This window comes from Aotus nancymaae, unplaced genomic scaffold, assembly GCF_030222135.1.
Source record: "Aotus nancymaae isolate 86718 unplaced genomic scaffold, 86718_ANA_hifiasm-v0.15.2.pri h1tg000028l, whole genome shotgun sequence".
NCBI classification, from domain to species: Eukaryota; Metazoa; Chordata; class Mammalia; order Primates; family Aotidae; genus Aotus; species Aotus nancymaae.
The window spans coordinates 5,406,589-5,431,698 of NW_026988441.1; the positions used below are offsets into that span (position 1 = coordinate 5,406,589).

The 25,110-nt window shown below is 52.5% G+C and overlaps 1 protein-coding gene, 1 non-coding gene and 1 pseudogene across 6 annotated transcripts; 2 read left to right on the forward strand and 1 right to left on the reverse strand.

Moving 5' to 3' along the window:
* Positions 1 to 859: 859 nt before the first annotated feature.
* LOC105724188 (sialic acid-binding Ig-like lectin 6) lies at positions 860 to 3,703 on the reverse strand (annotated as a pseudogene).
* SIGLEC11 (sialic acid binding Ig like lectin 11) lies at positions 1,348 to 16,259 on the forward strand. Of its 5 annotated transcripts, XR_001108767.3 has the most exons (13): positions 1,348 to 2,520; positions 7,051 to 9,589; positions 9,661 to 10,041; positions 10,165 to 10,449; positions 10,766 to 10,813; positions 10,931 to 11,194; positions 11,480 to 11,527; positions 11,846 to 12,103; positions 12,175 to 12,462; positions 12,650 to 12,746; positions 13,177 to 13,363; positions 14,552 to 14,699; positions 15,007 to 15,097. XR_001108767.3 is itself a non-coding variant. In XM_064381019.1 (12 exons), the coding sequence occupies exons 2-12, from the start codon at positions 9,442 to 9,444 to the stop codon at positions 15,265 to 15,267; spliced, it is 2,265 nt and encodes a 754-aa protein (XP_064237089.1). In that variant the 5' UTR covers positions 1,348 to 2,520; positions 7,051 to 9,441; the 3' UTR covers positions 15,268 to 16,259. The 5 variants fall into 5 exon arrangements, 4 of the variants coding, with proteins under 4 accessions (XP_064237089.1, XP_021524231.2, XP_064237090.1 ...); XM_064381019.1 differs by lacking the exon at positions 14,552 to 14,699 and having other exon boundaries at positions 15,007 to 16,259; XM_021668556.2 differs by lacking the exon at positions 14,552 to 14,699 and having other exon boundaries at positions 1,349 to 2,520; positions 11,990 to 12,103; positions 15,007 to 16,259.
* Positions 15,706 to 15,918, forward strand: LOC135276897 (small nucleolar RNA U3). The gene has a single exon (XR_010344448.1). It is a non-coding gene; the product is annotated as a small nucleolar RNA U3 (small nucleolar RNA).
* Positions 16,260 to 25,110: the final 8,851 nt, after the last annotated feature.

Sequence of the window (25,110 nt, forward strand, 5' to 3'; positions counted from 1 at the left end):
GTGGTTTCTTTCTAATACCAATGGAAGGAAGAGGAAAGAAGTTGAATGTGACCACTGCCAGCACCCTGTTAGAATATGAGTGGAACACAGACTGCAGACTGCAGCTGCAAGGAATTTTATAAGAGAATCCTGCAAAAAGAAGACACTGCTGGCCGGGTGCTGTGGCTCATGCCTGTAATCCCACCACTTTGGGAGGCCAAGGCCGGTGGATCACCTGAGGTCGGGAGTTCAAGACCAGCCTGGCCAACATGGTGAAACCCCATCTCTAACAAAAATACAAAATTTAGCCAGGTATGGTGGCATGCGCCTGTAATCCCAGCTACTCAGGAGGCTGAGACATGAGAATCACTTGAACCCAGGAGACGGAGGTTGCAGTGAGCTGAGATCGCACCACTGCACTCCAGCCTGGGCAACAGACCAAGACTCCGTCTCCAAAAAAAAAAGGACACTGCTGAATGGAACAAAATCATCTGGGAAATATAATTGATGATAGAGGTATGTGATTCAGACATTCATAATTTATTTCAGATAATGGATGATTATCTGTGTGTGGTAAAATATGGAGGTTGAGGTTCCAAGATGCCCTGGGATCCATAAGGGCAGTGAGGGGAGTGGGAGCGGCGGAGAGAGAATCAGTTGAGCTACGACGCAGCCCAAGGACAGCCCCAGCCCCAGCCCCAGCCAAGGCTTCAGGGAGCTCTGAAGCTGGACCTGCCCTGCAGAGGGGTTCCCATTTGGACCGGAATGATCAGACCTTTCTTTTTTTTTTTTTTTGAGACGGAGTCTCGCTCTGTCACCCAGGCTGGAGCACAGTGGTGCAATCTAGGCTCACTGCAACCTCCGCCTCCCAGGTTCAAGTGATTCTCCTGCCTCAGCTCCTGAGTAGCTGGGACTACAGGTGGATGATCAGACCTTTCTACCTCATGGGCTACCCTGGGAAGAGGCGTGACTCAGATGAGACTCTCCCCTGTTGGCTCCTTTATGTTAATTACTTCCTCATGCCCACGAGAACCCTGTGAGTTCGGTTTACTGTGTCCACCATGCAGAGGAGGAAAATGAAGAGTAAAGTAACTTGCTCGAACTATTAGTCTTGGACGGGGCTGAAATCTGAGTCCAGTTCTTGCCATCACACCAGCGCAACTCCCACATACTTGCTGGTGCCCTCTTCCCATGGAGAACTCCACTTTGGAACCTCCCTGACATCTCTCTCTCCAGCCAAAGCCCAAAGCCCGGGCCCCTCGGGAGCCATCATCCCTTGTGGATCTTGATCTCGGTGGTGCTGGGGGGCCTCCTGGCCCACAGGCTCCCGGGGCCTCAGACCCTGGAAGTTGAAGGGGGCGTAGTGGAACTCCTGCTCCTCCACCAGGGTGGGGGTGGCTGCACCTGGACTCAGCAGGGGGCCTCTTCCCCCTTTATACCATCCAGTTCCTGCTCCAGCTGTCCCCACACTCACAGTGCACACAGAGACTCAGAGACATTTGCAGGGAGCCCAGAAGGTGCTGAGCTCAGCAGGTGAAGCCTCCTTCTTCTGCAGACCCTATGCAAGGCAGCTCCAGGACCCTGGTATTGGAGACCAGGGTGGTGTTTAGGGCGGGGAGCCCTGGAACCAGCTCAGGTATGTGGGGGGTTGCCGTCAGCATCACAGAGCAGCCACAGAGCCTGGCCCTCCAGGACCAGAAGGAACGAGGTGTTTTGCAGAATCTTGAGAGTTTTGGGGAGAAAGGTGCAAAGACAGGTGGGAAGTGAAGCGCTGGTGTCCCTCTCCTCCTCCGGGGTCCACACTAGCTCTGAGGAGGGACTAGTAGAGTGAGAGCTTCAGGCCTTCAGAGCAGCCCAGACCACTTCCCTGGAGCTGCCCAGGCTGTCCCGAAGCAGGAAGAGCAGGGGCTGGGGACAGCAACATGGCAAACAAGTGCGATTCCTGGACCACAGAGGAGCTGCAGGAAGAGAAACATCAGAGAAGAGGGAGCGCGAGGGGTGTGGCGGCTCCTGTGGATGTGGCCACAGAGGATGTGGGTGAGCAGAGACTAGGCTCAGGGCGGTGAAGTCTGTGGGGCCTCCTCCTGCCCCTCCCCGAGACTGGCCTCCCTTTATTGCCTTAATCTCTCATCCTCACTTTACGCTGTAAGGATTACAGGGGTCAGGCTTCTCATATTGGTCCCCCTCTCTGCTTCGATCCAGCCCTGGAGAGGGCAGGACAAGCTCCTTCCTGCCTGTGCTGTTGCCTCGGAAGATGCTGATGGCCACGTTCTGTGGAGCATCTAGGGTGGAAAGAGGTGGCTGCCTCCACATCCCTGAAGAGGGACATTGGGTATGGGGCCTTCCCCGCAAGGAGCCATGGAAACAGAGAAGGAAGCTCTCCTCTTTGGCTACCAGGTCCCCAACTTTAAGCTCTGGCTCAGCCCTTCCCTCCTTCCACACCCTCAGGGGCCCAGGCATCCTGGTCCAGCACTCACAGAGACACTGAGCTGGATGGTTCTGTCCATGGTCACACCAGCTCCAGGGAACGTCACCTGACAGGTGAGTTAATGCCGTGGTTCTGGGGCCATGGGGTGATCATGGGCACCAAGGAGTGGAAGGTCCTGGGCCCCAGGGAGGTGGGGGCAGCTGACATCCAGGAGAAGATGGGGGTCGCTCTCTGCTCACAGGCCTAGGGCACAGAGCAGGTCAGGTTCCTGGAGTGGCTGGACTCCAGGGTCCCCAGGATGAGAATGTCGGGCCTGTGAGTCAGGGCTGGTGAGGAGAGGGGGATGCAAGATCAGGAAGACAATTCAAGGCATGACCGTGGGGAAGCTCAGGCTCTGATCCAGCTCCTCCCCTCACCTTGAGTCCCTTTACCCCCAACTTCCACCTCGGAGGGCGTCTGTCCCAGCCCTGGCCCGCAGCCCCCATGACCTTCCTTGTGGCCAGTCCTGGAGCCTGTGCCTTCCCTGTTTTCACACGCACAAAGAGCTGGTATTGCTTGTAATTATATCTCACACTTCCTCTCTCCACCCGCAACTGGTAGGAATTACTGTCCCTCCCGCTGGTGTATCTGATGATCAGGGAACAGTCGTTAGTTTGCCGGTTCCTAAGGAGTTGGAATTGGCCCTGGGTCTCCTCCCCCACTTTTCTTTTTTTTTTTTTTTTGAGACGGAGTTTGGCTCTTGTTACCCAGGCTGGAGTGCAGTGTCATGATCTCTGTTCACTGCAACCTCCACCTCCTGGGTTCAAACAATTCTCCTGCCTTAGCCTCCCAAGTAGTTGGGACTACAGGCGTGCGCCACTATGCCCAGCTAAGTTTTGTATTTTTAGTAGAGACGGGGTTTCACCATGTTGACCAGGATGGTCTTGATCTCTTGACCTCGTGATCCACCTGCCTCAGCCTCCCAAAGTGCTGGAATTATAGGCGTGAGCCGCTGCGCCCAGCCTCCTCCCCCACTTTTCTATCTGGGTTGTTTGTGGCCACTGGAGTGTCCCGGTCTGTATTGGTCCCTGCCCAGAACCAGTAGCCATGAACCGGGTGAGAGTTAGTCTGGCTGTCCCCTGGGTAGGAGAAGGAGCGGGGCACATGGACACACAGGCCCTCCTGCACCGTCACCAGCCTCTGTACTTGCAGTGTGTAACCATCCCCATGCTGTCCCTGTCCCTCCACCTCCGCCCTCCCCACGGCAGGGGCAGCAGCAGCAGCAGCATGTCTGGGGTTGAAGGTTCCAGGGAACATCTGTTCCTCGGGCTTCTCTAAGGAACTCAGAGCTCAAGACTTAGGGGAATCTCCACAGGAAATCAGGGGTGAGGTCGAGACAGTGACCTCCTGAGAGGAGGAACTTCATACCAGGACACTGTCAGGGCCAGGTCAGCCCTGGGAATTCCACCGTCCACTCCTGGGGACCCTGGGAGGCCAGCAGGGGCAGGAGATTCTCCCAGATTCCCACCCCAAGCTGGGCTCATGCCCCCATCTGTCTCCTGTCTTACCCTTCCCCTGAGATGACACTTTCTGCAGAGTGACAATGGGTCCCATCTGGCCAGACCCCTGACTCACAGGCTGTGGATGTTTGTGGATTTCAGGAGTGGGATTCTGGGACAGGAGAGATGTGAGCACCAGGTGGGGTGCACAGGCAGCCTCTCCTCCGTCCCTCCACAACTAGGTGACCACCCTGTCTCTGCACAATGGGGTCACCATATTGTCCCCAAAGAGTCTTTTCCAGTGGGAGATTCTAAGTCTTCCAACATCAGTTTTCCCATCGATGGGAGCTGTGATGGTGTGAATACTTGTGTTCTATATCTTTTAAGACTCTATTGTGGCCAGGCACAGTGGCTCATACCTGTAATCCCAGCACTTTGGGAGGCTGAGGCGGGTGGATCACCTGAGGTCAGGAGTTTGAGACCAGCCTGGTCAACATGGTGAAACCCTGTCTCTACTAACAATACAAAAATTAGCTGGGCATGGTGTTGCTCACTTGTAGTCCCAGGTACTTGGGGGGCTGAGACATGAGAATTGCTTAAGTCCAGGAGACAAAGGTTGCAGTGAGCTGAGATCACACCACTGCACTCCAGCCTGAGCAAGAGAGTGAGACTCCATCACAAAACAAAAGGGGGTGTTAAAGTAGGTGTATGTTACGTGTGTTTTACCACATTTTATATTTTTAATTAGCAAATAATAATTGTATACCTTTATGGATATAATTTGATGTTTTGCTAAATGGATTTACAAAATTATAACCCAACTATATGCTACCTATAAGAAAGTCACTCACCTATAAAGACATACACTGGAAGGGATTGAAAAATATATTCCATGCAGACAGAAACCAGAAGAGCAGGCAGGGTGGCTGTACTTAGCCAGACAAAATAGACTTTCAGTCAAAAACACTGAAAAGAGACAAAAAGGCGATGAAGTCAGCAAGAAGATAGAACTTTATGGAACTGAATCGATATGCACGTTGCACTAGAGCACACGTAAAGGCAGAGACAGACTCCAATACAGTCATAGCTGGAGACTTGAATCCCACACTCTCAGCATTAGACACATCATCTAGACAGAAAATTCACAAAGAAACTTTGGACTTTTTTTTTTTTTTTTTTTTTTTGAGACATCTCACTCTGTTGCCAAGGCTGGAGTGCAGTGGCACAATCTCGGCTCACTGCAACCTCTGCCTCCCCGGTTCAAGCAATGGTCCTGCCTCAGCCTCCCAGTAGCTGGAATTACAGCTGTGTGCCACTATGCCCAACTAATTTTTGTATTTTTAGTAGAGATAGGGGTCTCACCATGTTGGCCAGGCTGGTCTTGAACTCCTGACCTCAGGTGATCCATCTGCCTTGGCTTCCCAAAGTGCTGGGATTACAGGCGTGAGCCGCCATGCCCGGCCAAAACTTTGGATTTCGACTGCATTTTAGACTAAAGGGACCTGAGAGATGTTTGCAGAACACCCTGTCCAACAGCTGAGGAACACAGTCTTCAGTCTTCCCTTTGGCACGTGAAACATTCTCCAGGATACACCATATGTTAGGCTACAAATGAAATCTCACATATTTATAGAAATCGAAATCATATTAAACATCTCAGACCACAATGGAAATGGAACTAGAAGTGATTAATAAGAGGAACTTCAGAAGATGTACAAATATATGGAAATTGAACAACATGCTCCTGAATGACCTCTGGGTCAAGGAAGAAATTAAGAGAAATATCAAGATGTTTCTTGAGGCTGGGAGTGGTGGCTCACGCCTGTAATCCCGGCATTTTGGGACGCCAAGACGGGCAGATCACCTGAGGTCAGGCGTTGGAGACTAGTCTGGCCAACATGGTAAAACCTGTCTCTACTAAAAGTCCAAAAAAAAAAAACCCAGGCACGGTGGTGCATACCTGTAATCCCAGCTACTTGGGAGGCTGAGGCAGGAGAATCGCTTGAACCTGGGAGGTGGAGGTTGCAATGAGCCAAGACCATGCCACTGCACTCCAGCCTGGAGACAGAGTGAGACTCCGTCTAAAAAAAAATTTTTTTTATTGAAATGAAGATGGAAATACAACCTACCAAAACCTGTGAGATACATCAAAAGCTGTGCCAGGAGTGAAGTTTATAACAACAAATGTCTACTTCAAAAAAATAGAATTCAAATATACAGTATAACAATGCACCCCTGGAGGGGCATGCTGGCTCACCCCTGTAATTCTAGCAGGCAGGCGGACCACCTGAGGTGGGAGCCCAAGGCGGGCAGATCACCTGAGGTCAGGAGTTTGAGACCAGCCTGGTCAACATGGTGAAACCCCGTCTCTACTAAAAATACAAAAATTAGCCGAGCATGGTGGCACAAGCCTGTAATCCCAGCTGCTCAGGAGGCTGAGGCAGGAGAATCGCTTGTACCTGGGAGGTAGAGGTTGCAGTGCGCCAAAACCATGCCACTGCACTCCAGCCTGGGCAACAGAGCGAGACTCCATCTCAAAACAAACAAAAAACAAAGCACCCCAAGGAACAAGGAAGGAGAAAAGCCAAAATTAGTACAAGGAAGGAAATGGCCAGGCGTGGTGGCTTGTGGCTGTCATCTCAGCATTTTGAGAAGCCAAGGTTGGAGAATCACTTGAGGCCAGGCGTTGGTGACTAGCCTGAGCAACAAAACGGGACCCCAACTCTACAGAAAACAAAAATGACCCGCAGTGGCATGTGCCTGTGATCCCAGCTACTTGGGAGACTGAGGCAGGAGGAGCACTTGAGCCAGGGAAATCAAGGCCGCGGCAATCTGTGATCACACCCCTGTGCTCCATCCAGCCTGGGAGATAGATTGAAATCCTGTCAAAAACAAAAGCAAAAACAAACTGCAGTGCATGTCAGTAAGAGCTCCCCAGGTCACCTCTGTCAAGGCTGGGGCCTTGGCTCGCCACTGACTACTGCTTTTACCCACTGCTTCAGCCACAGCTCTTTTCTACCCAGGGACCCTCCCCTACCGACCTGAAGCCTTAACTATTCAACCCAGTGAATAAAATACTGGGGAAAAAGATAAATTAATTAAAAAGCGCACACCACAGTGGAATGAGGTAAGCTTCAAAAGATCTCTTCCGTTCCAACCCCACAGGAGACGGTGAACTTGCTCATACACTGAGCACATTGCTGCTACAACCAGCGACTGAGAAAGCCAGCACACACAGACCGTCTCTAACCAAGGAACTCATACAGAATCTTCACCCCTGAAAGCACCAAGAGCTGAATTAGGCTCCAGTAAACTATGAACATTAAAATCAGGCCGAGCACGGATTTTAATCTGCGTTACATGGCTCACACCTGTAATCCCAGCACTTTGAGAGGCCAAGATGGGCAGATTATTTGAGGGCAGGAGTTCGAGACCAGCCTGGCCAACATGGCAAAACCCCGTCTCTACTAAAAATACAAAAAATTAGCCAGGCCTGGTGGCATACATCTATGATCCCAGCTACCCGGGAGGCAGAGATTGCCATGAGCCAAGATCGTGCCACTGCACTCCAGCCTGGACAAAAGATTGAGACGCAAGACACTGTCTCAAAAAAACATTAAAATTACATCCTTGGCCAGGTGTGGTGACTCACATCTGTAATCCCAGCACTTTGGGAGGGCGAGACAGGTGGATCACTTGAGGTCAGGAGTTTGAGATTAGCCTGCAAAATAGCCCATCTCTATTAGAAATACAAAAATTAGCTGAGCGTGGTGGTACACCCCTGTAATCCCAGCTACTCAGGAGGCTGAGACAGGAGAATCACTTGAACCCAGGAGGTGGAGGTTGCAGTGAGCCCACATCATGCCACTGCACTCCAGCCTGGGTGACAGAGCAAGAATTTGTCTCAAAAAAAAAAAAAAATGAATAGAACTACACTCTAGAACAAATAGAACAGATTACAGATATTTACAGAGAATTCTTCCCAAGAACTGCAGAAAATACATTCTCCTCATCAGCACATGGAGCAGTCTCAAGACAGACCATCTGACAGGCCACCAAACAAGTCTCAACAAATTAAAAATCAAAATCCTAACAGGCATCTTCTCAGACCACAGTGGAATAAAACTAGAAATCAACTACAAAAGGGACCTTCAAAACCGTGCAATCGTGGAAATTAAACAATCTGCTCCTGAATGATTTGGGGGTTAACAATGAAATCAAGACGGAAATTTCAAAATTCTTTGAAATAAACTGTAATAGTGATACAAGTTATCAAAACCTCTGGAATACAGCAAAAGCAGTGCTAACAGGAAACTTTATAGCACTCAATGCCTGTATCAAAATGTCTGACGCCAGGCACAGTGGCTCACGCCTGCAATCCCAGCACTTTGGGAGGCCAAGGAGGGTGGATCACCTGAGGTCAGGAGTTCGAGACCAGCCTGGCCAACATGATGAAACCCCATCTCTACTAAAAATACAAAGATTAGCCCAGTATGGTGGCAGGCGCCTGTAATCCCAGCTACTTGGGAGACTGAGGCAGGAGAATCACTTGCACCCAGGAAGCAGAGGTTGCAGTGAGCCAAGATTGCACCACTACACTCTAGCGTGAGTAAAAGAGCAAGACTCCATCTCAAAAAAAAAAAAAAAAAAAGCCTGGAAGATCACGAATTGACAACCTAATGTCACATCTCAAGGAACTAGAGAAACAAGAAGAAACTAAAACCAGAGCAAAAGAAGAGACCGTAAGAGCAGAGCAGAACTAAATGGACCGAAACAAAAACACAGAAATCAATGAAACAGAAAGCTGGTTCTTGGAAAATAGAAACAAAATCCATAGACCATTAGCTAGATTAACCAAGAAAAGAATATTCAAATGAAGTCAATTAGAAATAAAACTGGAGATGGCCGGGTGCAGTTAGCTGACATTGCGCCACTGCACTCCAGCCCGGGTGACAGAGTGAGACTCTGTCTCAAATAAATGAACAAATAATCAACAAAAGAAAAAGGTTCATAGGGCAGGATCCAGAAGAGACCATGTGTGGGGTTCCAGGTGACCTTTCCCGGTGAAGTCATACAGAAAACGCTTATGCTTGCAGCAAGGATGAGTGACAACATACACCACGTACTGCCACCGAGGCAAGCTTGCCAGAGCCTTGCTGTTCAGAGTTTTTATCGGGGGTTGGTCACATGGATGTGACCGATTGCCTGTATGGCTGACCCAGTTTTTGCCCTCTGTGGAGGTACAGCAATAATACATGGTACAAAGCCCCCACCATAAATCAGCATCCTCATAGACTCTTCCAGTGTCCCACGGCCCCCTGGAAAATGAATGAATGAATGGGACTCTGCATTCATCACCTCACCTGCAGTCATAACTCACCTGTGTCCCCTGACAGTCCCCTCCTAGCACTGCCCACCCCCGAGGCCACCCAGGGTGGCTCCTTCCTGGTTTGGGGCAGTTCCTCATGCCCTCTGCCCTGCTGCTTTCCCTGAGAAAGGAGAAGTCGGGAGGGGATCTTTCAGGACCTTGCGGTTCCCCAGGCTCCTCCTCTGCCGATGGTCACTGCCCCTCCACCAGGCTTCCTGCTGGAGGAGTTTCCTTCCGAGCCAGGCCGGCCCAGAAGCCAGATGGTCCCGGGACAGGCCCAGCTCCAGAGTCCAGAGATGCTGCTGCTGTCCCTGCTCCTGCCCGTGCTGGGGGAGGGTGAGTGGGGTCAGCAGCCGGGGTTCCCTCGCAGGGGCTGGGGCTGCCGCTGAGCCTCTGCATCTCCCCAGGGTTCCTGAACGAGGGTTCCAGTTACAGTCTTCAAGTGCAGAGGCTGGTGACGGTGCAGGAGGGCCTGTGTGTCTTCGTGCCTTGCAACCTCTCCTACCCCCGGGATGGCTGGAATGAGTCCACGGCTGCTCATGGCTACTGGTTCAAAGTAATGACCAACACATATACCCATGCTCTTGTGGCCACAAACAACCTGAATCGAGAGGTGGACATGAGCACGCGGGACCGGTTCCAGCTCATGGGGGATCCCAGCAAGGGGAGCTGCTCCTTGGTGATCAGAGACGCACAGATACAGGACACCGGAAGGTACTTCTTTCGGGTGGAGAGAGGAAGCTATGTGAGATTCAACTTCTTTAACAGATTCCATCTAAAAGTAACAGGTATGGAATGGGGTGGGAACTCCTGCCTCTCACACTGGGGAGGGACCCTGGGCATGGGCTGAGCAGAGAGGGCTCTCAGGAACCCCTGCAGCACTAACACCCCACACCCTGTCTCTGTCCCAGCCCTGACTCAGGAGCCTGATGTCTACATCCCCGAGACCCTGGAGCCCGGGCGGCCGGTGACGGTCATCTGTGTGTTTAACTGGGCTTTCAAGAAATGTCCAGCCCCTTCTTTCTCCTGGACGGGAGCTGCCCTCTCCTCCAGAAGAACCAGACCAAGCAGCTCCCATTTCTCAGTGCTCAGCTTCACGCCCAGACCCCAGGACCACGACACTGACCTCACCTGCCATGTGGATTTCTCCAGAACGGGTGTGAGCGCACAGAGGACCGTCCGACTCCGCGTGGCCTGTGAGTGTGGCCTGGGACTGTGGGGCCTGCAGACAGACCTGGGGGCTGGGGAGGGGGAGCCCAGCGGGGCAGTGAGCGGCTCCCAGCTCAGGAGGGTCCAGGGAGAGGAAGAGGAAGCCGTGGGGTCCCAGGAAGCCGGCGCAGCCCTGGGAGGGGATGGGAATGGCGTCTGGTCCTCTGTCCACACGTGTGAGCCCGGCGCTGGCTGTCACTTGTCTTCCCGGGATGGTCCCACTTTCTTTTCCCTGAGGGACATTTTTCCTGGTGTGAGGAACCAATTGTCCCTCCCTGAAGCCAGCTCACCATCTTGTTGCAGACGCCCCCAGAGACGTTGTTATCAGCATTTCCCGTGACAACACGCCAGGTACCGAGGCCATCGGGCTAGGGCTGGGCCAGTCCTCTTATTAGGAATGAAACATTTTCATGGAGGTGAGGGGATGTGCTCCTTCCTTAGCCCTTCTCTGTTTCTCTCTCTCTCTAGCCCTGAAGCTCCAGGAAAATCTCACACAGCTGGAAGCCCAGAAAGGCCAGTTCCTGAGGCTCCTCTGTGCTGCTGACAGCCAGCCCCCCGCCACGCTGAGCTGGGTGCTGCAGGACAGAGTCCTCTCCTGGTCCCACCCCTGGGGCCCCAGAACCCTGGGGCTGGAGCTTCCCCGGGTGAAGGCCGGGGATTCAGGCCGCTACACCTGCCGAGCGGAGAACAGGCTTGGCTCCCAGCAGCGAGCCCTGGACCTCTCTGTGCAGTGTGAGTGCCCAGCAGGGGCCCGGAGTCCATCTGGGAGGGCAGGACGGGTGGGGACGCAGGGGCTGGGCTCAGGGTCCCAGAGCTGAGCAGACGTGGAACCCCAGGCCGAGGGGACCGACCTTCTTACCTGTGTAGACTCATGCAACTTGTGTCTGGGACTCAGTGTGTGATTCTGCTCCGCCCTTCTATCCCCCCTACTTCCCCCACCTCAGTCTCCCAGGACAGTTCCCTTTACTCAGAGGGAAACCCCTGGCCCATCTAGAGCCGATCCCGTCTCCATTTCAGATCCTCCAGAGAACCTGAGAGTGATGGTTTCCCAAGCAAACAGGACAGGTAGGAAAGGGGACAGAGGAGCCAGGGCCTCTCGGTGCTAAACTGTGGGCCCAGGTGTCTGAAAGGTCCCCGCGCGGGAGGGTCCCTGCACCCCAAGCTGCACATCAGCGGGCCCAGGCATCTGCAGGGTCCCCACACGGGAGGGTCCCTGCGCCCCAAGCTGCACATCGGCGGGCCCAGGCGTCTGGAGGATCCCCACGCAGGAGGGTCCCTGCGCCTCAAGCTGCACATCGGCAGGCCCAGGCGTCTGGAGGGTCCCCACACGGGAGGGTCCCTGCACCCCAAGCTGCACATCGATTCTGCCTCTTCCTTCTCTAGTCCTGGAAAACCTTGGGAACGGCACATCCATCCCGATCCTGGAGGGCCAAAGCCTCCGCCTGGCCTGTGTCACCCACAGCAGTCCCCCAGCCAGGCTGAGCTGGACCCGGGGGGGACAGACCCTGAGCCCCTCCCCACCCTTAGACCCCGCGGTCCTGGAGCTGCCTCGGGTTCAAATGGAGCACGAAGGAGAGTTCACCTGCCACGCTCAGCACCCACTGGGCTCCCAACACGTCTCTCTCAGCCTCTCCGTGCACTGTGAGTGGGGAAAGGGGGCACCTGGGTCCCAGGAAGGGGTCCCTGCTGAGTCCTGTCCTCCCTCCCCACAGACCCCCCACAGCTGCTGGGCCCCTCCTGCTCCTGGGAGGCTGAGGGTCTGCACTGCAGCTGCTCCTCCCAGGCCAGCCCGGCCCCCTCTCTGCGCTGGTGGCTTGGAGAGGAGCTGCTCGAGGGGAACAGTAGCCAGGACTCCTTCGAGGTCACCCCCAGCTCAGCCGGGCCCTGGGCCAACAGCTCCCTGAGCCTCCGAGGGGTACTCAGCTCCCACCTCAGGCTCAGCTGTGAGGCCTGGAACGTCCACGGGGCCCAAAGCAGCTCCGTCCTCAAGCTGCCACCAGGTGAAGGGGCTGTGTGGGGCTGAGGCTCAGGCAGAAAGAGACAGGATCCTAGAGAGATGAAGTTGTGGGGGGAGAGGCTGGGCGTGGCGGGAAAGGATGGGAACACGAGAGCTCTAGGTCTGTGGGAGGAGGGGCAGGAGGGTCTCAGCGCTGGGAGGGCATCACCCCAATCCCCACTCCTCTGCAGGGAATCAGGAGTGGAGGGGAGGACTTGGTCTGGGGGCCACTCTGGGAGCTGGCATCGCTGCGCTGCTCTCTCTCTGTTTCTGCCTCATCGTCTTCAGGTGAGCGTCGTCTTTAGGAGGGCTGACGGTGCAGGGTGTGGGAACGGGGAGGGTTCTAGAATCCCAGACAGTCCCCGATACAGGAATCTGGGCAGGGCAGTGGGTGTGAGAACTGCACCTTGGGCGAGAGGATCAGAGCAGGAGTCTGCTCCGGAACGGTGATCTGGGCCATCTGCGAGGGTCCCCAGATCTCACTGTGGAAGTCATCTCGTGAGAGACGGAGGTTGCAGTGAGCAGAGATCGAGCCACTGCACTCCAGCCTGGGTGACAGAGCGAGACTCCATCTCAAAATAAAAAAGAAGTCCCCTGGCGGACCTGTCCCCACCCCACCGGCCCCACAGCCTTCCAGCCTCCGATAAGCCGTGGGGGCAGCACTCGCCCCGGGCCCTCGGCCAGCCTGGAGGCTGAAGGGCCCTGCCTCCTCCCTCAGGGTGAAGACCTGCAGGAAGGAAGACACCCAGATGGCAGCCGCTGAGCAGGACACGCCGTCTGACCTGGGGCCCATCTCCCAGTTGAGAGCCCAGCCTCTGTCCTCTGGGGCCTTAGCCATTCCCCTTTCCTGGACGGCCATGGCCACGCCTCTTGGTGACTCGCAGAATCATCGTGCCCCAAATAAGGTTTCATTCCTGGGTCCCCATCAATGCAGCCCATGATCTGTGAGGGGCTCTCCCCACTGCTCCCACATACCCTCCCAGAGCCAAGGGCCCCCCAGGCCTGTCCACCCCCTACCTGTGCTCAGCTCCAGTGGACCCTCCACCTCCTGCTCCTCCTTTCCCCCTGGGCCCCCTACTCCTTCACCCTCCCTCCTATCTCTCCTCCTCAACACAGGATGCCAGAGAGACCTTTCCCCAAATAACTATTGTCTACTACAAATCTCGGGGTCCCCATCCTCACTTCTGACAGCAGCTGCGGTTGTGGGGCCCTCGTGAGCACTCCGAGGTTGGATAGCCTCCTAGGACTCACTGAGAGCTGAGATCTTCGTGGTGACAGTTTATATAGTGACAGTTAACAGATGAAAATCAGGGATGGGGAGAGGCACGCGGGGCAGGTCCAGGAGAGACCAAACCCGCAGCTTCTGCGTGTCCTTTCCCACTGGAGCTGAGGGAACAGCACCCAATTCTCCTGGCAAGGGCGTGTGACAGAAGCTTGGAGCATCTGCACACCGCCCACCCAGGAAGCTCCCCTGAGCCTGGGTCCCAGGTTCGCTGGGGGTGGGTCACGCAGGCATGGGGCACCTGCTGATGACCTCAGTTCCTCAGCCCCTGCAGAGCCAAACTGACGCCACGTAGGCCCCGCCGTAAGTCCCAGTGCTGGCATAGACTAGTGGCATGGCCTGTGGTCCCGGGTGAACAGGGATGCCCCTACCAGCAGGATGCTGCAAGGTCCGAAGTTAGAGGTTCCCTCCCCATGCCTGGGCACAAAGGGCCAAACCTTTCTCTGGGCAGGTGAATCCTTTACCTACAGTGACCTTTCTTTCCTGGGCTCCTAGCTCAATTTCACAGCTGTGTCTGAGTAGATCCTCAGAGGTCCCTCGGGTCAGTCCAGGTCCCAGCAAATCCCTGTCTTTCTCACACCTCCTCCTTCCTAGGCATCCATTCACAATTTGCAATTAGATAGTAATTTGATTGACTATAGCTTTTTTTTTTTTTTTTTTAAAGATGGGGTTTCACCATGTTGGTCAGGCTGGTCTTGAACTCCCGACCTCAGGTGATCCGCCCACCTTGGCCTCCAAAGTGCTTGGATTACAGGTGTGAGCCACCACGCCCCGCTGACTATAGCTTTAATGTCTGCTTCTCCTTCCACAGTGCAAGCTGCCTGAGGTCAGGCATGGTGTCTGCCTAGTTACCCCGGGAATATCCAGGGGCTGGCACAGGGGAGCTGTTCCATAAGGCAGCGGGCGCCGGACTCAGAGAGACCTGGACAGGAATCCTGGCCTGACCACTGATTAGATCTGTGGGTTTGGGGTATTTACTCAGTCTCCATCTCTCCATCTGATCCTGGGGATAATAGTGTCTCCCCAGTGATTGTGGTGAGGGTTTTGAGTCTGGCAGTGAATTACTAAGAGCCAGGCATTATTGTTCTCAAATATTTGCTGAATGAGTGAATGAATGAATGAATGAGTGAATGAATGAGGGCCCAGCCAGTGTTTGTGGAGTAAGTGAAAGAGGAAACGCTTAGCTTCCAGGTCCTCTCGTGCATCATCCTTGCTCTCTCTCAGCCCCCATGGTCCTAATTTGACCCCTTTCTCTGCTGCATTCAGGGTCACCAGCATAAATGCCCAGCAGGCAGCTCCCAAGACCACCCACCCCCAGGTGCAGCCACCCCCACCTGGGGGGAGGAGCAGGAGCTCCACTATGCCTCCCTGAGCTTCCAAGGGCTGAGGCCTCGGGAGCCTGCGGACCAGGAGGCCCCCAGCACCACTGAGTACTCAGAAATCAAGATCCACAAGGGACAGCCCCCGAGGGGCCCCGACTCTGGGCTTTTGTTGGAGAGGAAGACATCAGGGATGCTTCCAAAGTGAAGAGTTCTCCATGGAAACAGGACACCAGCAAGTGTATGGGCGTCGCACTGGTATCGGCCAGAACTGGACTCAGATTTCAGCTCCATCCGCCACGAAGAGCTTGAGTTTGAAGATTATGCTTTCTGAGGCAGAGTCTCTCTCTGACTCCCAGGCTGGAGTCTAATGGTGCAATCTGGGCTCACTGCAGCCTCAACCTGCCAGGTCAAACTGATCCTCCCATCTCAGCCTCCCGAGGAGCTGGGACTACAATTGTGCACCACCACACCTGGCTCATTTTTGTATTTTTAGTAGAGACAGGGTTTTGCCAAGTTTCCCAGGCTGGTCCCAAACTCCTGGGCTCCAGCGATCTGCTTGACTGCCTCCCAAAGTGCGAGGATTACGGGTGTGAGCCACCATGCCCAATCACAGATTATACTTTCAATTCAGAGCATGAGTTTGAAGATGACACTTCGAGGCACCGTTTCTATGGTTCATCACTACAGAAGCTTCTCTGGACGTGTAATGCACAGGAAACCAGGCAGAGGAGGCATGGGGCGCTCTCCGGAACAAGAAGCCAGCTCCTGGAGTTGCTTTGCTGCAACTGACATTCCCCATTGAGGACCATTCTCTTCCTTCGGAAGAGGGAAAGTGAGAGAATGAACTCTGAGTGGTTCCCATTAACATTAAAAAAACAAAAATAGGCCGGGCGTGGTGGCTCACGCCTATAATCCCAGCACTTTGGGAGGCCGAGGCGGGTGGATCACGAGGTCAAGAGATCGAGACCATCTTGGTCAACAAGGTGAAACCCCGTCTCTACTAAAAATACAAAAATTAGCTGGGCATGGTGACACGCGCCTGTAATCCCAGCTACTCAGGAGGCTGAAGCAGGAGAATTGCCTGAACCCAGGAGGAGGAGGTTGCGGTGAGCCGAGATCGCGCCATTGCACTCCAGTCTGGGTAACAACAGCGAAACTTCGCCTAAAAAAAATAAATAAATAAAATAAAGAGCCTGAGGTTGAGCAAGTCATCTTATTCCTCAGTAAAATGGACCCAATAAGCCTAATTCAAGGGCTCTTGTGGGACAGAAAGGAAGGTCATTAAAGCATCCAGGCCCGGCACAGTGGCACACACCTTTAATCCCAACACTTTGGGAGGCCAGGGCAAGCGGATCTCATGAGGTCAGGAGTTTGAGACCAGCCTGGCCAACGTGGTGAAACCCTGTCTCTACTAAAAATACAAAAATTAGCCAGGTGTGGTGGTGCACACCTGTAGACCCAGCTACTTGAGAGGCTGAGGCACGAGAATTGCTTGAACTCAGGAGGCAGAGGTTGCAGGGAGCCGAGATTGCACCACTGCACTCCAGCCTGGGCGACAGAAGGAGGCTCTGACTCAAAAATAAATAAATAAGGCTGGGCATGGTAGCTCACGCCTGTAATCCCAACATTTTGGGAGGCCAAGGCCAGTGGATCACGAGGTCAGGAGATCGAGGCCATCCTGGCCAACATGGTGAAACCCCATCTCTACGAAAAACACAGAAATATTAGCTGGGCGTGGTGGCGGGCACCTGTAACCCCAGCTACTCAGGAGGCCAGGGCAGGAGAATCACTTGAACCTGGAGGCAGAGGTTGTGGTGAGCCAGGATCACACCACTGCATTCCAGCCTGGATGACAGAGTGAGGCTCTGTCTCAAAAATAAATAAATAAATAAATAAGGCGTCCAACAGAGGCGTTTGTGCAGTGAGTCCCTCGCCTGAGTCTCACCTTTTCCCAGGGCAGCCCACTAGGTATAAGGTTCTCACCATCCTGGCCGTGCTGAGGGCCTCTGCAGGGCAACTCCAACCTCCGAAGTCTCTGAAGACTCAGCTGAGGCTGCGGTTGGTCTGTATCTCGGCTCGTTTCTCCCTCTGCCCGACTTGCTTCCTTCTCCTCTACTCTATAGGGGGTTTTTTTCCAGATTTTTTTTTTGAGACGGAGTCTTGCTGTGTCTCCAAGGCTCACTGAAACCTCCACCTCCCAGGTTGAAGCAATTCTTCTGCCTCAGCCTCCCAACTAGCTGGGATTACAGGCGCTGCCACCATGCCCAGCTAATTTTTGTATCTTTTAGTAGAGATGGGATTTCGCCATGTTGGCCAGGTTGGTCTCGAACTCCTGACCTCAGGTGACCCACCCACCTCGGCCTCCCAAAGTACTGAGATTACAGGCATGAGGCACCATGCCCAGCCTTTTCCTGATTTTTGAGGCATAACTGAAAGATAGAAATTGAGTATATTTACCATGAATATCATGATGTTTTGATATAGGTATACATTCTGAAATGGTTCCTACAAATCCGCTGGTCAACCTGTTCCCTCACCTCCATAGTCTCTCTCTCTCTCCCTCTCTCTCTCTCTCTCTCTCTCAGATGGAGTCTCGCTCTGTTGCCCAGGCTGGAGCGCAGTGGCATGATCTCGGCTCACTGCAACCTCCACCTCCCAGGTTTCAAGCGATTCTCCTGCCTCAGCCTCTCGAGTAGGTGGGATTACAAGTGCGTGCCATCATGCCTGGCTAAGTTTTGTATTTTTAGTGGAGACAGAGTTTCACCATGTTGGCCAGGCTAATCTCCAACTCCTAGCTTCAGGTGATCTGCCCTTCTCGGCCTCCTCCCAAAGTGCTGGGATTACAGGTGTGAGCCACCACACCCGGCCACTTCCATCGTTCTCTTTCTGTGTGTGTGATGGAAGCACTTAAGATGTACCCTGTTAACAAATTTCAGGCATGAGATACAGTATTGTTAGCCACAGTCACCGTGCTGGCCAGTAGACTGCCAGAACTGATTGTTGTTTGTTTGTTGAGACAGGGTCTCATTCTGCTGCCCAGGCTGGAGGGCAGTGGCACAATCACAGCTCACCGCAGCCTCAATCTCCTGGGCTTAATCGATCCTCCCACTTCAGCTTCCTAAGTAGCTAGGACCACGGGCACATGCCATCACGCCCAGCTAATGTTTTAATTTTTTTTTTTTTTGTACAAATGGGATCTCACAGCAGGGCACGGTGCCTCATGCCTGTAATCACATGGTCTCTACTAAAAATACAAAAATTAGCAGGACATAGTGGTGGGTGCCTGTAATCCCAGCTACTAGGGAGGTTGAGGCAGGAGAATCACTTAAACCTGGGAGGCAGTGATTGCAGTAAGCTGAGGTCGCGCATTGCACTCCAGCCTGGATGCCAAAAGCAAACTCCATCTCAAAAAAAAAAAAAGAGGACAGATGCGGTGGCTCATGCCTGTAATCCTAGCACTTTAGGAGGCCAAGCCAGGAGATGACTTCAGGTCAGGAGTTTAAAACCAGTTTGGCCATCAGGGTGAAACCCCGTTTCTACTAAAAATACAAAAAATTAGCTGGGCATGGTGGTGTGCACCTGTAATCCTAGCTACTCGGGAGACTGATGCCAGAGAATCGCTTGAACCCAGGAGGCGGAGGTTGCAGTGAGACGAGATTGTGCCACTATACTCCAACCTGGACAACAGAGTGAGACTCCATCTCAACAAAGAAAAGAAAAGAAATGGAACCTCACTATGTTGCCCAGGCTGGTCTCAAAGTCTGGCCTCAAGCAGTCCTCCCACCTTGGCCTCCAAAAGTGCTAAGATCACAGGTATAAGCCACCATGCCACACTGACCTGATCTTATAACTGTAAGTTTCTACCGTTGACTGACATCTCCCCATTTTTCTCTCCTCCCAGCCCCCAGCAACCACGGTTCTAATTCTGCTTTGTTTCCATGGGTTTTGTGGCAGGATAATAGGGGATTAAGGGAACGGGGTTCAACAGGTGCAGCCAGTTCCTACAGGCAGGAGAGCAGCAGGTGTGGTGTCCAGGTCACATCCTCGCTCCCATGATAACAAGCCACATCAGCCTCTGATTGACTGCGGGCCGGGTCTCCACTATGGCCTCTGATTGGTCGTGAGCCCAATCCTTCATAGCATGTAACCAATTGGAGGCCTCTGAGGGGCGCCTGGGGTGTTGCAGAGTTTTTTCTAGCTTAATAAAAAGCCTATTTGGGGAGGCTCTTGAGCTGCTGGCTTAATTCCTCTCTTGCTCTGAACTGTTTTTGATAAATCTGTGCTTTTCTGTTCACAATAGCAAAAGCATGGAATTAACCCAAATGCCCATCAGTGATAGACTGGATATAGAAAATGTGGTGCATATACACCATGGAATACTATGCAGCCATCAAAAGGAGTGAGATCACGTCTTTTACAGGGACATGGTTGGAGCTGGAAGCCATTATCCTCAGCAAACTAACACAGGAACAGAAAGCCAAACACCACGTTTTCACTTGTAAGTAAGCTGAACGATCAGAACACATGGACACAGAGAGGGGAAAATCACACAGTGGGGCCTGTCAGGGGTGGATGGGGATGGAGGAGAGGAGAGCATCAGGAAAAACAGCTAAAGCAGGGCCGGGCACGGTGGCTCATGCCTGTAATCCCAATACTTTGGGAGCCCGAGGTGGGTGGATCACCTGAGGTCAGGAGTTTGGGACCTGCCTGACCAACATGGAGAAACCCCTATCTCTACTAAAAAATACAAAAATTGGTGGGGATGGTGGTGCATGCCTGTAATCTCAGTTACTTGGGAGGCTGAGGCAGGAGACTCACTAGAACCCAAGAGGCGGAGGTTTCGGTGAGCTGAGTTCGAGCCATTGCACTCCAGCCTGGGAACAAAATCGGGGGGAAAAAAAGAAAGAAAAATAGCTAATGCATGCTGGGCTTGATACCTCGGTGATGGGTTGATAAGTGCAGCACGTTTACCTACGTAACAAACCTGGACATCCTGCACGTGTACCCCACCCAGAACTTAAACATTTTAAAAACCTGTGCTTTTTTTACTCCGTTCTGTTGCTTTTTCCTTCCTTGCATTTTCTTTTGTTACTTGATTTGTGCATTTTGTTCAATTCTTTTTTTTTTTTTTTTTTTGAGACAGAGTTTAGCTCTTGTTGCCCAGGCTGGAGTGCAATGGCCCGATCCCCGGCTCACCGCAACCTCTGCCTCCCGGGTGCAAGCGATTCTCCTGCCTCAGCCTCCTGAGTAGCTGGGATTACAGGCATGCACCACCACGCCCGGCTAATTTTGTACTTTTAGTAGAGATAGGGGTTTCTCCATGTTCGTCAGGCTGGTCTTGAACTCTCAACCTTGGGTGATCCACCCGCCTTGGCCTCCCAAAGTGCTGGGATTACAGGCGTCAGCCACCGTGCCCAGCTTTGTCATTCAATTCTTTTTTCAACATACCAAGAACCTGGACAACCCTCCGGTGACAGTTTGATTTCTGTGGATTCCACATATACGTGAGCTCACACGGCATTTGTCTACCTCTGACGTAGGGTTAATTTCTGTTGCTGCAAATGGCAGGACTTCTTTGCATGGCTGAAGAATTTTCAACTGTTTTATGCGTGTTTATGTATCTGCTGTGTACAGCTGACCCTCGAACAGCACAAGTTTACTCTGGGTTATACACAGATTTTCTTCCTCTTCTGCCACCCCTGAGACAGCAAAATCAATCTCTTCTCTTCCTCTTCCTCCTCAGCTCACTCAACGTGAAAACAATGAGGATAAAGATTTTAATGATGGCCAGGCATGGCGGCTCACAGCTGTAATCCCAGCACTTTGGGAGGCCACGGCAGGCGGATCACCTGGTGGTGATCTCACGCTGGTCTCAGACTCCTGACCTTGTGATCCAACCGCCTCAGCCTCCTAAACTGCTGGGATTACAGGCATGAGCCATCGTGCCTGGCAAGCTGCTTTTCATTAGAAGGGAAATGATCTCTTGAGCTGCGTTTTGTTGGAAGGGAAGTTCTTGCTGTGGACTATCTGCCTTCTCTGCCTAGCTAGTTTCTTTCTACCTTATCTCTCCTCTATTCTAGCTATTTTGCAAAATACAGTCTCTTATTGTTAACTGTATTCACCCTACTCTGCTATCAAACATTAGAACTTATTCCTTCTGGCTGGGTGCAGTGACTCACACCTGTAATCCGAGCACCTTGGGAGGCCAAGGCTGGCAGATCACCTGAAGTCAGGAGTTCAAGACCAGCCTGGCCAATGTGGTGAAACTCTGTTTCTACTAAAATAACAAAAATTAGCCAGGCATGGTGGTGGGCTCCTGTAATCCCAGCTACTTGGGAGGCTGGGAGAATCACCTGAACCCAGGAGGCGGAGGTTGTAGTTAGCAGAGATCATGCCATTGTATTCCAGCCTGGTGACAGAGCGAGACACTGTCTCAAAAATAAAATATTTTGACTAAGATCAAGTAAAATAAAATAGGCCAGGCGTGGTGGCTCATGCCTGTAATCCCAGCACTTTGGGAGGCTGAGGTGGGAGGATCACGAGGTCAGGAGTTCAAGACTAGCCTGACCAACATGGTAAAACCCCGTCTCTACTAAACATACAAAAATTATCTGGGTCTCATGGTGCGCTCTGGTAATCCCAGCTACTTGGGAGGATGAGGCAGGAGAATCACTTAAACCTGAGAGCTGAAGATTGCTGTGAGCTGAGATTATGCCATTGCACTCCAGCCTGGAAGACAGAGCCAAGACTCTGTCTCAGGAAGAAGCTATTCCTCCAGCCAGGCACGGTGGCTCACATCTGTAATTCCAGCACTTTGGGAAGCTGAGACAGGTGGATCTTGAGGTAAGGAGTTCGAGACCAGCCTGGACAAGATGGTGAAACCCCATCTCTGCTAAAAATACAAAAATTGGGGCACGGGGTTGGGGAGGAAATACAAAAATTAGCTGGGCAAGGTGGCAGGCGCCTGTAATCCCAGCTACTCAGGAGGCTGAGGCAGGAGAATCGCTAGAACCCAGGAGGTGGAGTTTCCAGTGAGCTAAAATGACTTCACTGCACTCTAGCCTGGGGGAGACAGTGAGACTCCATCTCAAAAAAAAGCTTCAAGGAAACCTATTCCTTCCATCTTCCATCTAACTGTATGTTTGTACCCATTAACCAGCCTCTCTCCATCCCCAGGCCCCCACCCTTTCAAAACTCTGGTAACTCTCTAGCTATTCTCCACCTCCATGACATAAACCTTTTAGCTCCCACACATAGGTAGGAACATGTGCTGTTTGTTGTTTTATGCCTGGTTTATTTCATTTAACAGAATGACCTCCAGTATCATTCCTGTTGCTGCAAATGGCAGGATCTCATTCTTTTTATGGCTAAATAATATTCCTCTGAGTGTGGGAGGGAGGGAGTGTAATGTTTTATTTATTTATTTTGACAGAGTCTCAATCTGTTGCCCAGGCTGGAGTGCCATGGTGCAATCTCGGCTCACTGTAACCTGTCTCCTGGGTTCAGGTAGTTCTCCTGCCTCAGCTTCCCAAGTAGCTGGGATTACAGGCGTGTGCCACCATGCCCAGCTAATTTTTGTATGTTTAGTAGAGTTGGCCAGGCTGGTCTCGAACTCCTGGCCTCAAGTAATCCACCCACCTCGGCCTCCCAAAGTGCTGGGATTACAGGCGTGAACCATCACGCCCAGCTGTGCATAACGTTTTCTTTATCCATTCATTCATTGATGGACACTGAGGTTGATTCCATATCTTTACTGATGTGAATAGTGGTGTAATCAACATGGGGGTGCAGGTATCCTTTTGATATGCTGACTTACTTTCTTTTGGATACATACCCAGTAGTGGGATTGCTGACTCGTGTGGTAGCTCTATGTTTAGCTTCTGAAGAAATCTCCCTACTCTTCTCATAATGACTACACTGATTTGCATTTCCATCAACAGTGTAGAAAAGTTCCCTTTTCTCTCCAGCTTTGCAGGCATGCTATTTTTTGTCTTTTTTATAATAGCCATTCTAACCAGGGTAAGATGACATCTCACTGTGGCTTTTATTTGCATTTTCGTATTCCTGTTGGCCATTTGTATGTCTTCTCTTTTTTTGAGACAGAGTCTCATTCTGTCACCCAGGTTGGAGTGCAGTGGCACGATCTCAGCTCACTGCAACCTCTACCTCCCGGGTTCAAGTGATTCTTCTGCCTCAGCCTCTCAAGTAGCTGGGATTACAGGTGCGCGCCACCACACCCAGCTAATTCTTGTAATTTTAGTAGAGACGGGGTTTCACCATATTGGGCAGGCTGGTCCCAAACTCCTGACATTGTGATCCGCCCACTTCAGCCTCCCAAAGTGCTGGGATTACAAGTGTGAGCCACCGTGCACACCCTGTATGTTTTCTTTTTTTGTTTGTTTAAGACAGAATCTCACTCCGTCGCCCAGGATGAAGTGCAATGGCGAGATCTTGGCTCACTGCAACCTCAACCTCCAAGGTTCAAGCGATTCTCCTGCCTCAGCCTCCCGAGTAGCTAGGACTACAGGCATGCGCCACCACACCCAGCTTTGTTGTTGTTGTATTTTTAGTAGAGACAGGGTTTCACCACGTTGGTCAGGCTGGTCTCAAACTCCTGACCTCAAGTGATCCGCCCACCTCGGCCTCCCAAAGTGCTGGGATTACAGGCGCGAGCCACCACGCCCAGTCTAACATGGGAATTTTTAACAATGGTTTCAACAAACATGCCCCATCCCTTCTGAGTGCTTTGCACATATTTACTCATGCAATGCCCACAACTCAATGAAGAGGCTGCTGTTATCACTGCCATTTTATAGTGGAGGAAACCGAGGCACAGAGAGGCCAAGCACGATTCCCAAAGTCACACAGCCAGCAGGTGGCCCGGCAAGGCTCTACCCCGTGCTGTCAGGCACCAGAAGCTCGGCTTTTCAGCTCCAGGCCGGAGCCTCCTGCACTGACAGGGTCGCCAATGGGGTTCTTGTGAGTCCTCCCTCCTGGGATACCTATTCCGGAGGGCAGGGACCTCGTCTGGCGTGGAGGCATTTAATGAGCGCTGTGGTCGAATAGTCTTAGGAGAGCCACTTCCCTTCTTAGCACCTGAAACCCCCTGCAGGGCTCTGCTCCTTAAACTGTATTCGAAGTCAGGGCATCTAGTCCCCATAAAGCGGATCCTTAGGAAGAGACCTGACCAGAAGGAAATCACTGGCTTGGACGGCCTGAGTCTGGGAAGAAGCAAAACCCACTCTCGACGGGGTACGTGCGCCACCCGGCGGCGGATTCCTGCTAAGGCAGCTCCACCCGGAGGCCAGCAATGTTTGCTTTCGGAAATGGTGGAATTTGCGAACTGATCGTGGTCTGAAAATCAGTATGTCAAGCTGGGGGCCGCCTACCAGCGGCTTCCAAACTCTATGACCATGACTCACAGAAAGAAATCATCTCGTGCCCAGCGCGGTGGGTCACACCTGTAGTCCCAGCAGTCTGGGAGGCTGAGGTGGGCGGATCACGTGAGCTCAGGAGTTCAAGACCAGCCTGGCCAACATGGTGAAACCCCTGTCTCTACTAAAAATAGAAAAATAAGCTGGACTTGGTGGCGTGTACCTGTCGTCCCAGCTACTCAGGCAGCTGAGGCCAAAGAATCGCTTGAACCCAGGAGGTGGAGTTGCAGGGAGCCTAGATTGTGCCACTACACTCCAGCCTGGGCACAAAGCGAGACTCCATCTCAAAACAAAAAAAAAAAAGGCCAGGCGCAGTAGCTCACGCCTATAATGCCAGTACTTTGGAGAGGCCGAGGTGGGCAGATCACCTGAGGTCAGGAGTTTGAGACCAGCCTGACCAAATGGAGAAAACCCGTCTCTACTAAAAATACAAAATTAGCTGGGCGTGGTGGCGCATGCCTGTAATCCCAGATACTCGGGAGGCTGAGGCAGGAGAATCACTTGAACCCAGGAGACAGAGTTTGTGGTGAGCCGAGATCGTGCCATGGCACTCCAGCCTGGGCAACAAGAGCGAAACTCTATCTCAAAAAAGAAGAAAAAGAAAAAAGCATTAC

What these genes read in the sequence shown, in the direction of transcription:
- SIGLEC11 (XM_064381019.1), top strand. Translation starts at nt 9,442, where the DNA reads ATGGTCACTGCCCCTCCACCAGGCTTCCTGCTGGAGGAGTTTCCTTCC. An exon ending in TTCCCAAGCAAACAGGACAG is followed by an intron (nt 11,528 to 11,845) that starts GTAGGAAAGGGG and finishes TTCCTTCTCTAG; the next exon opens with TCCTGGAAAACCTTGGGAAC. An exon ending in ATCATCGTGCCCCAAATAAG is followed by an intron (nt 13,364 to 15,006) that starts GTTTCATTCCTG and finishes TGCTGCATTCAG; the next exon opens with GGTCACCAGCATAAATGCCC.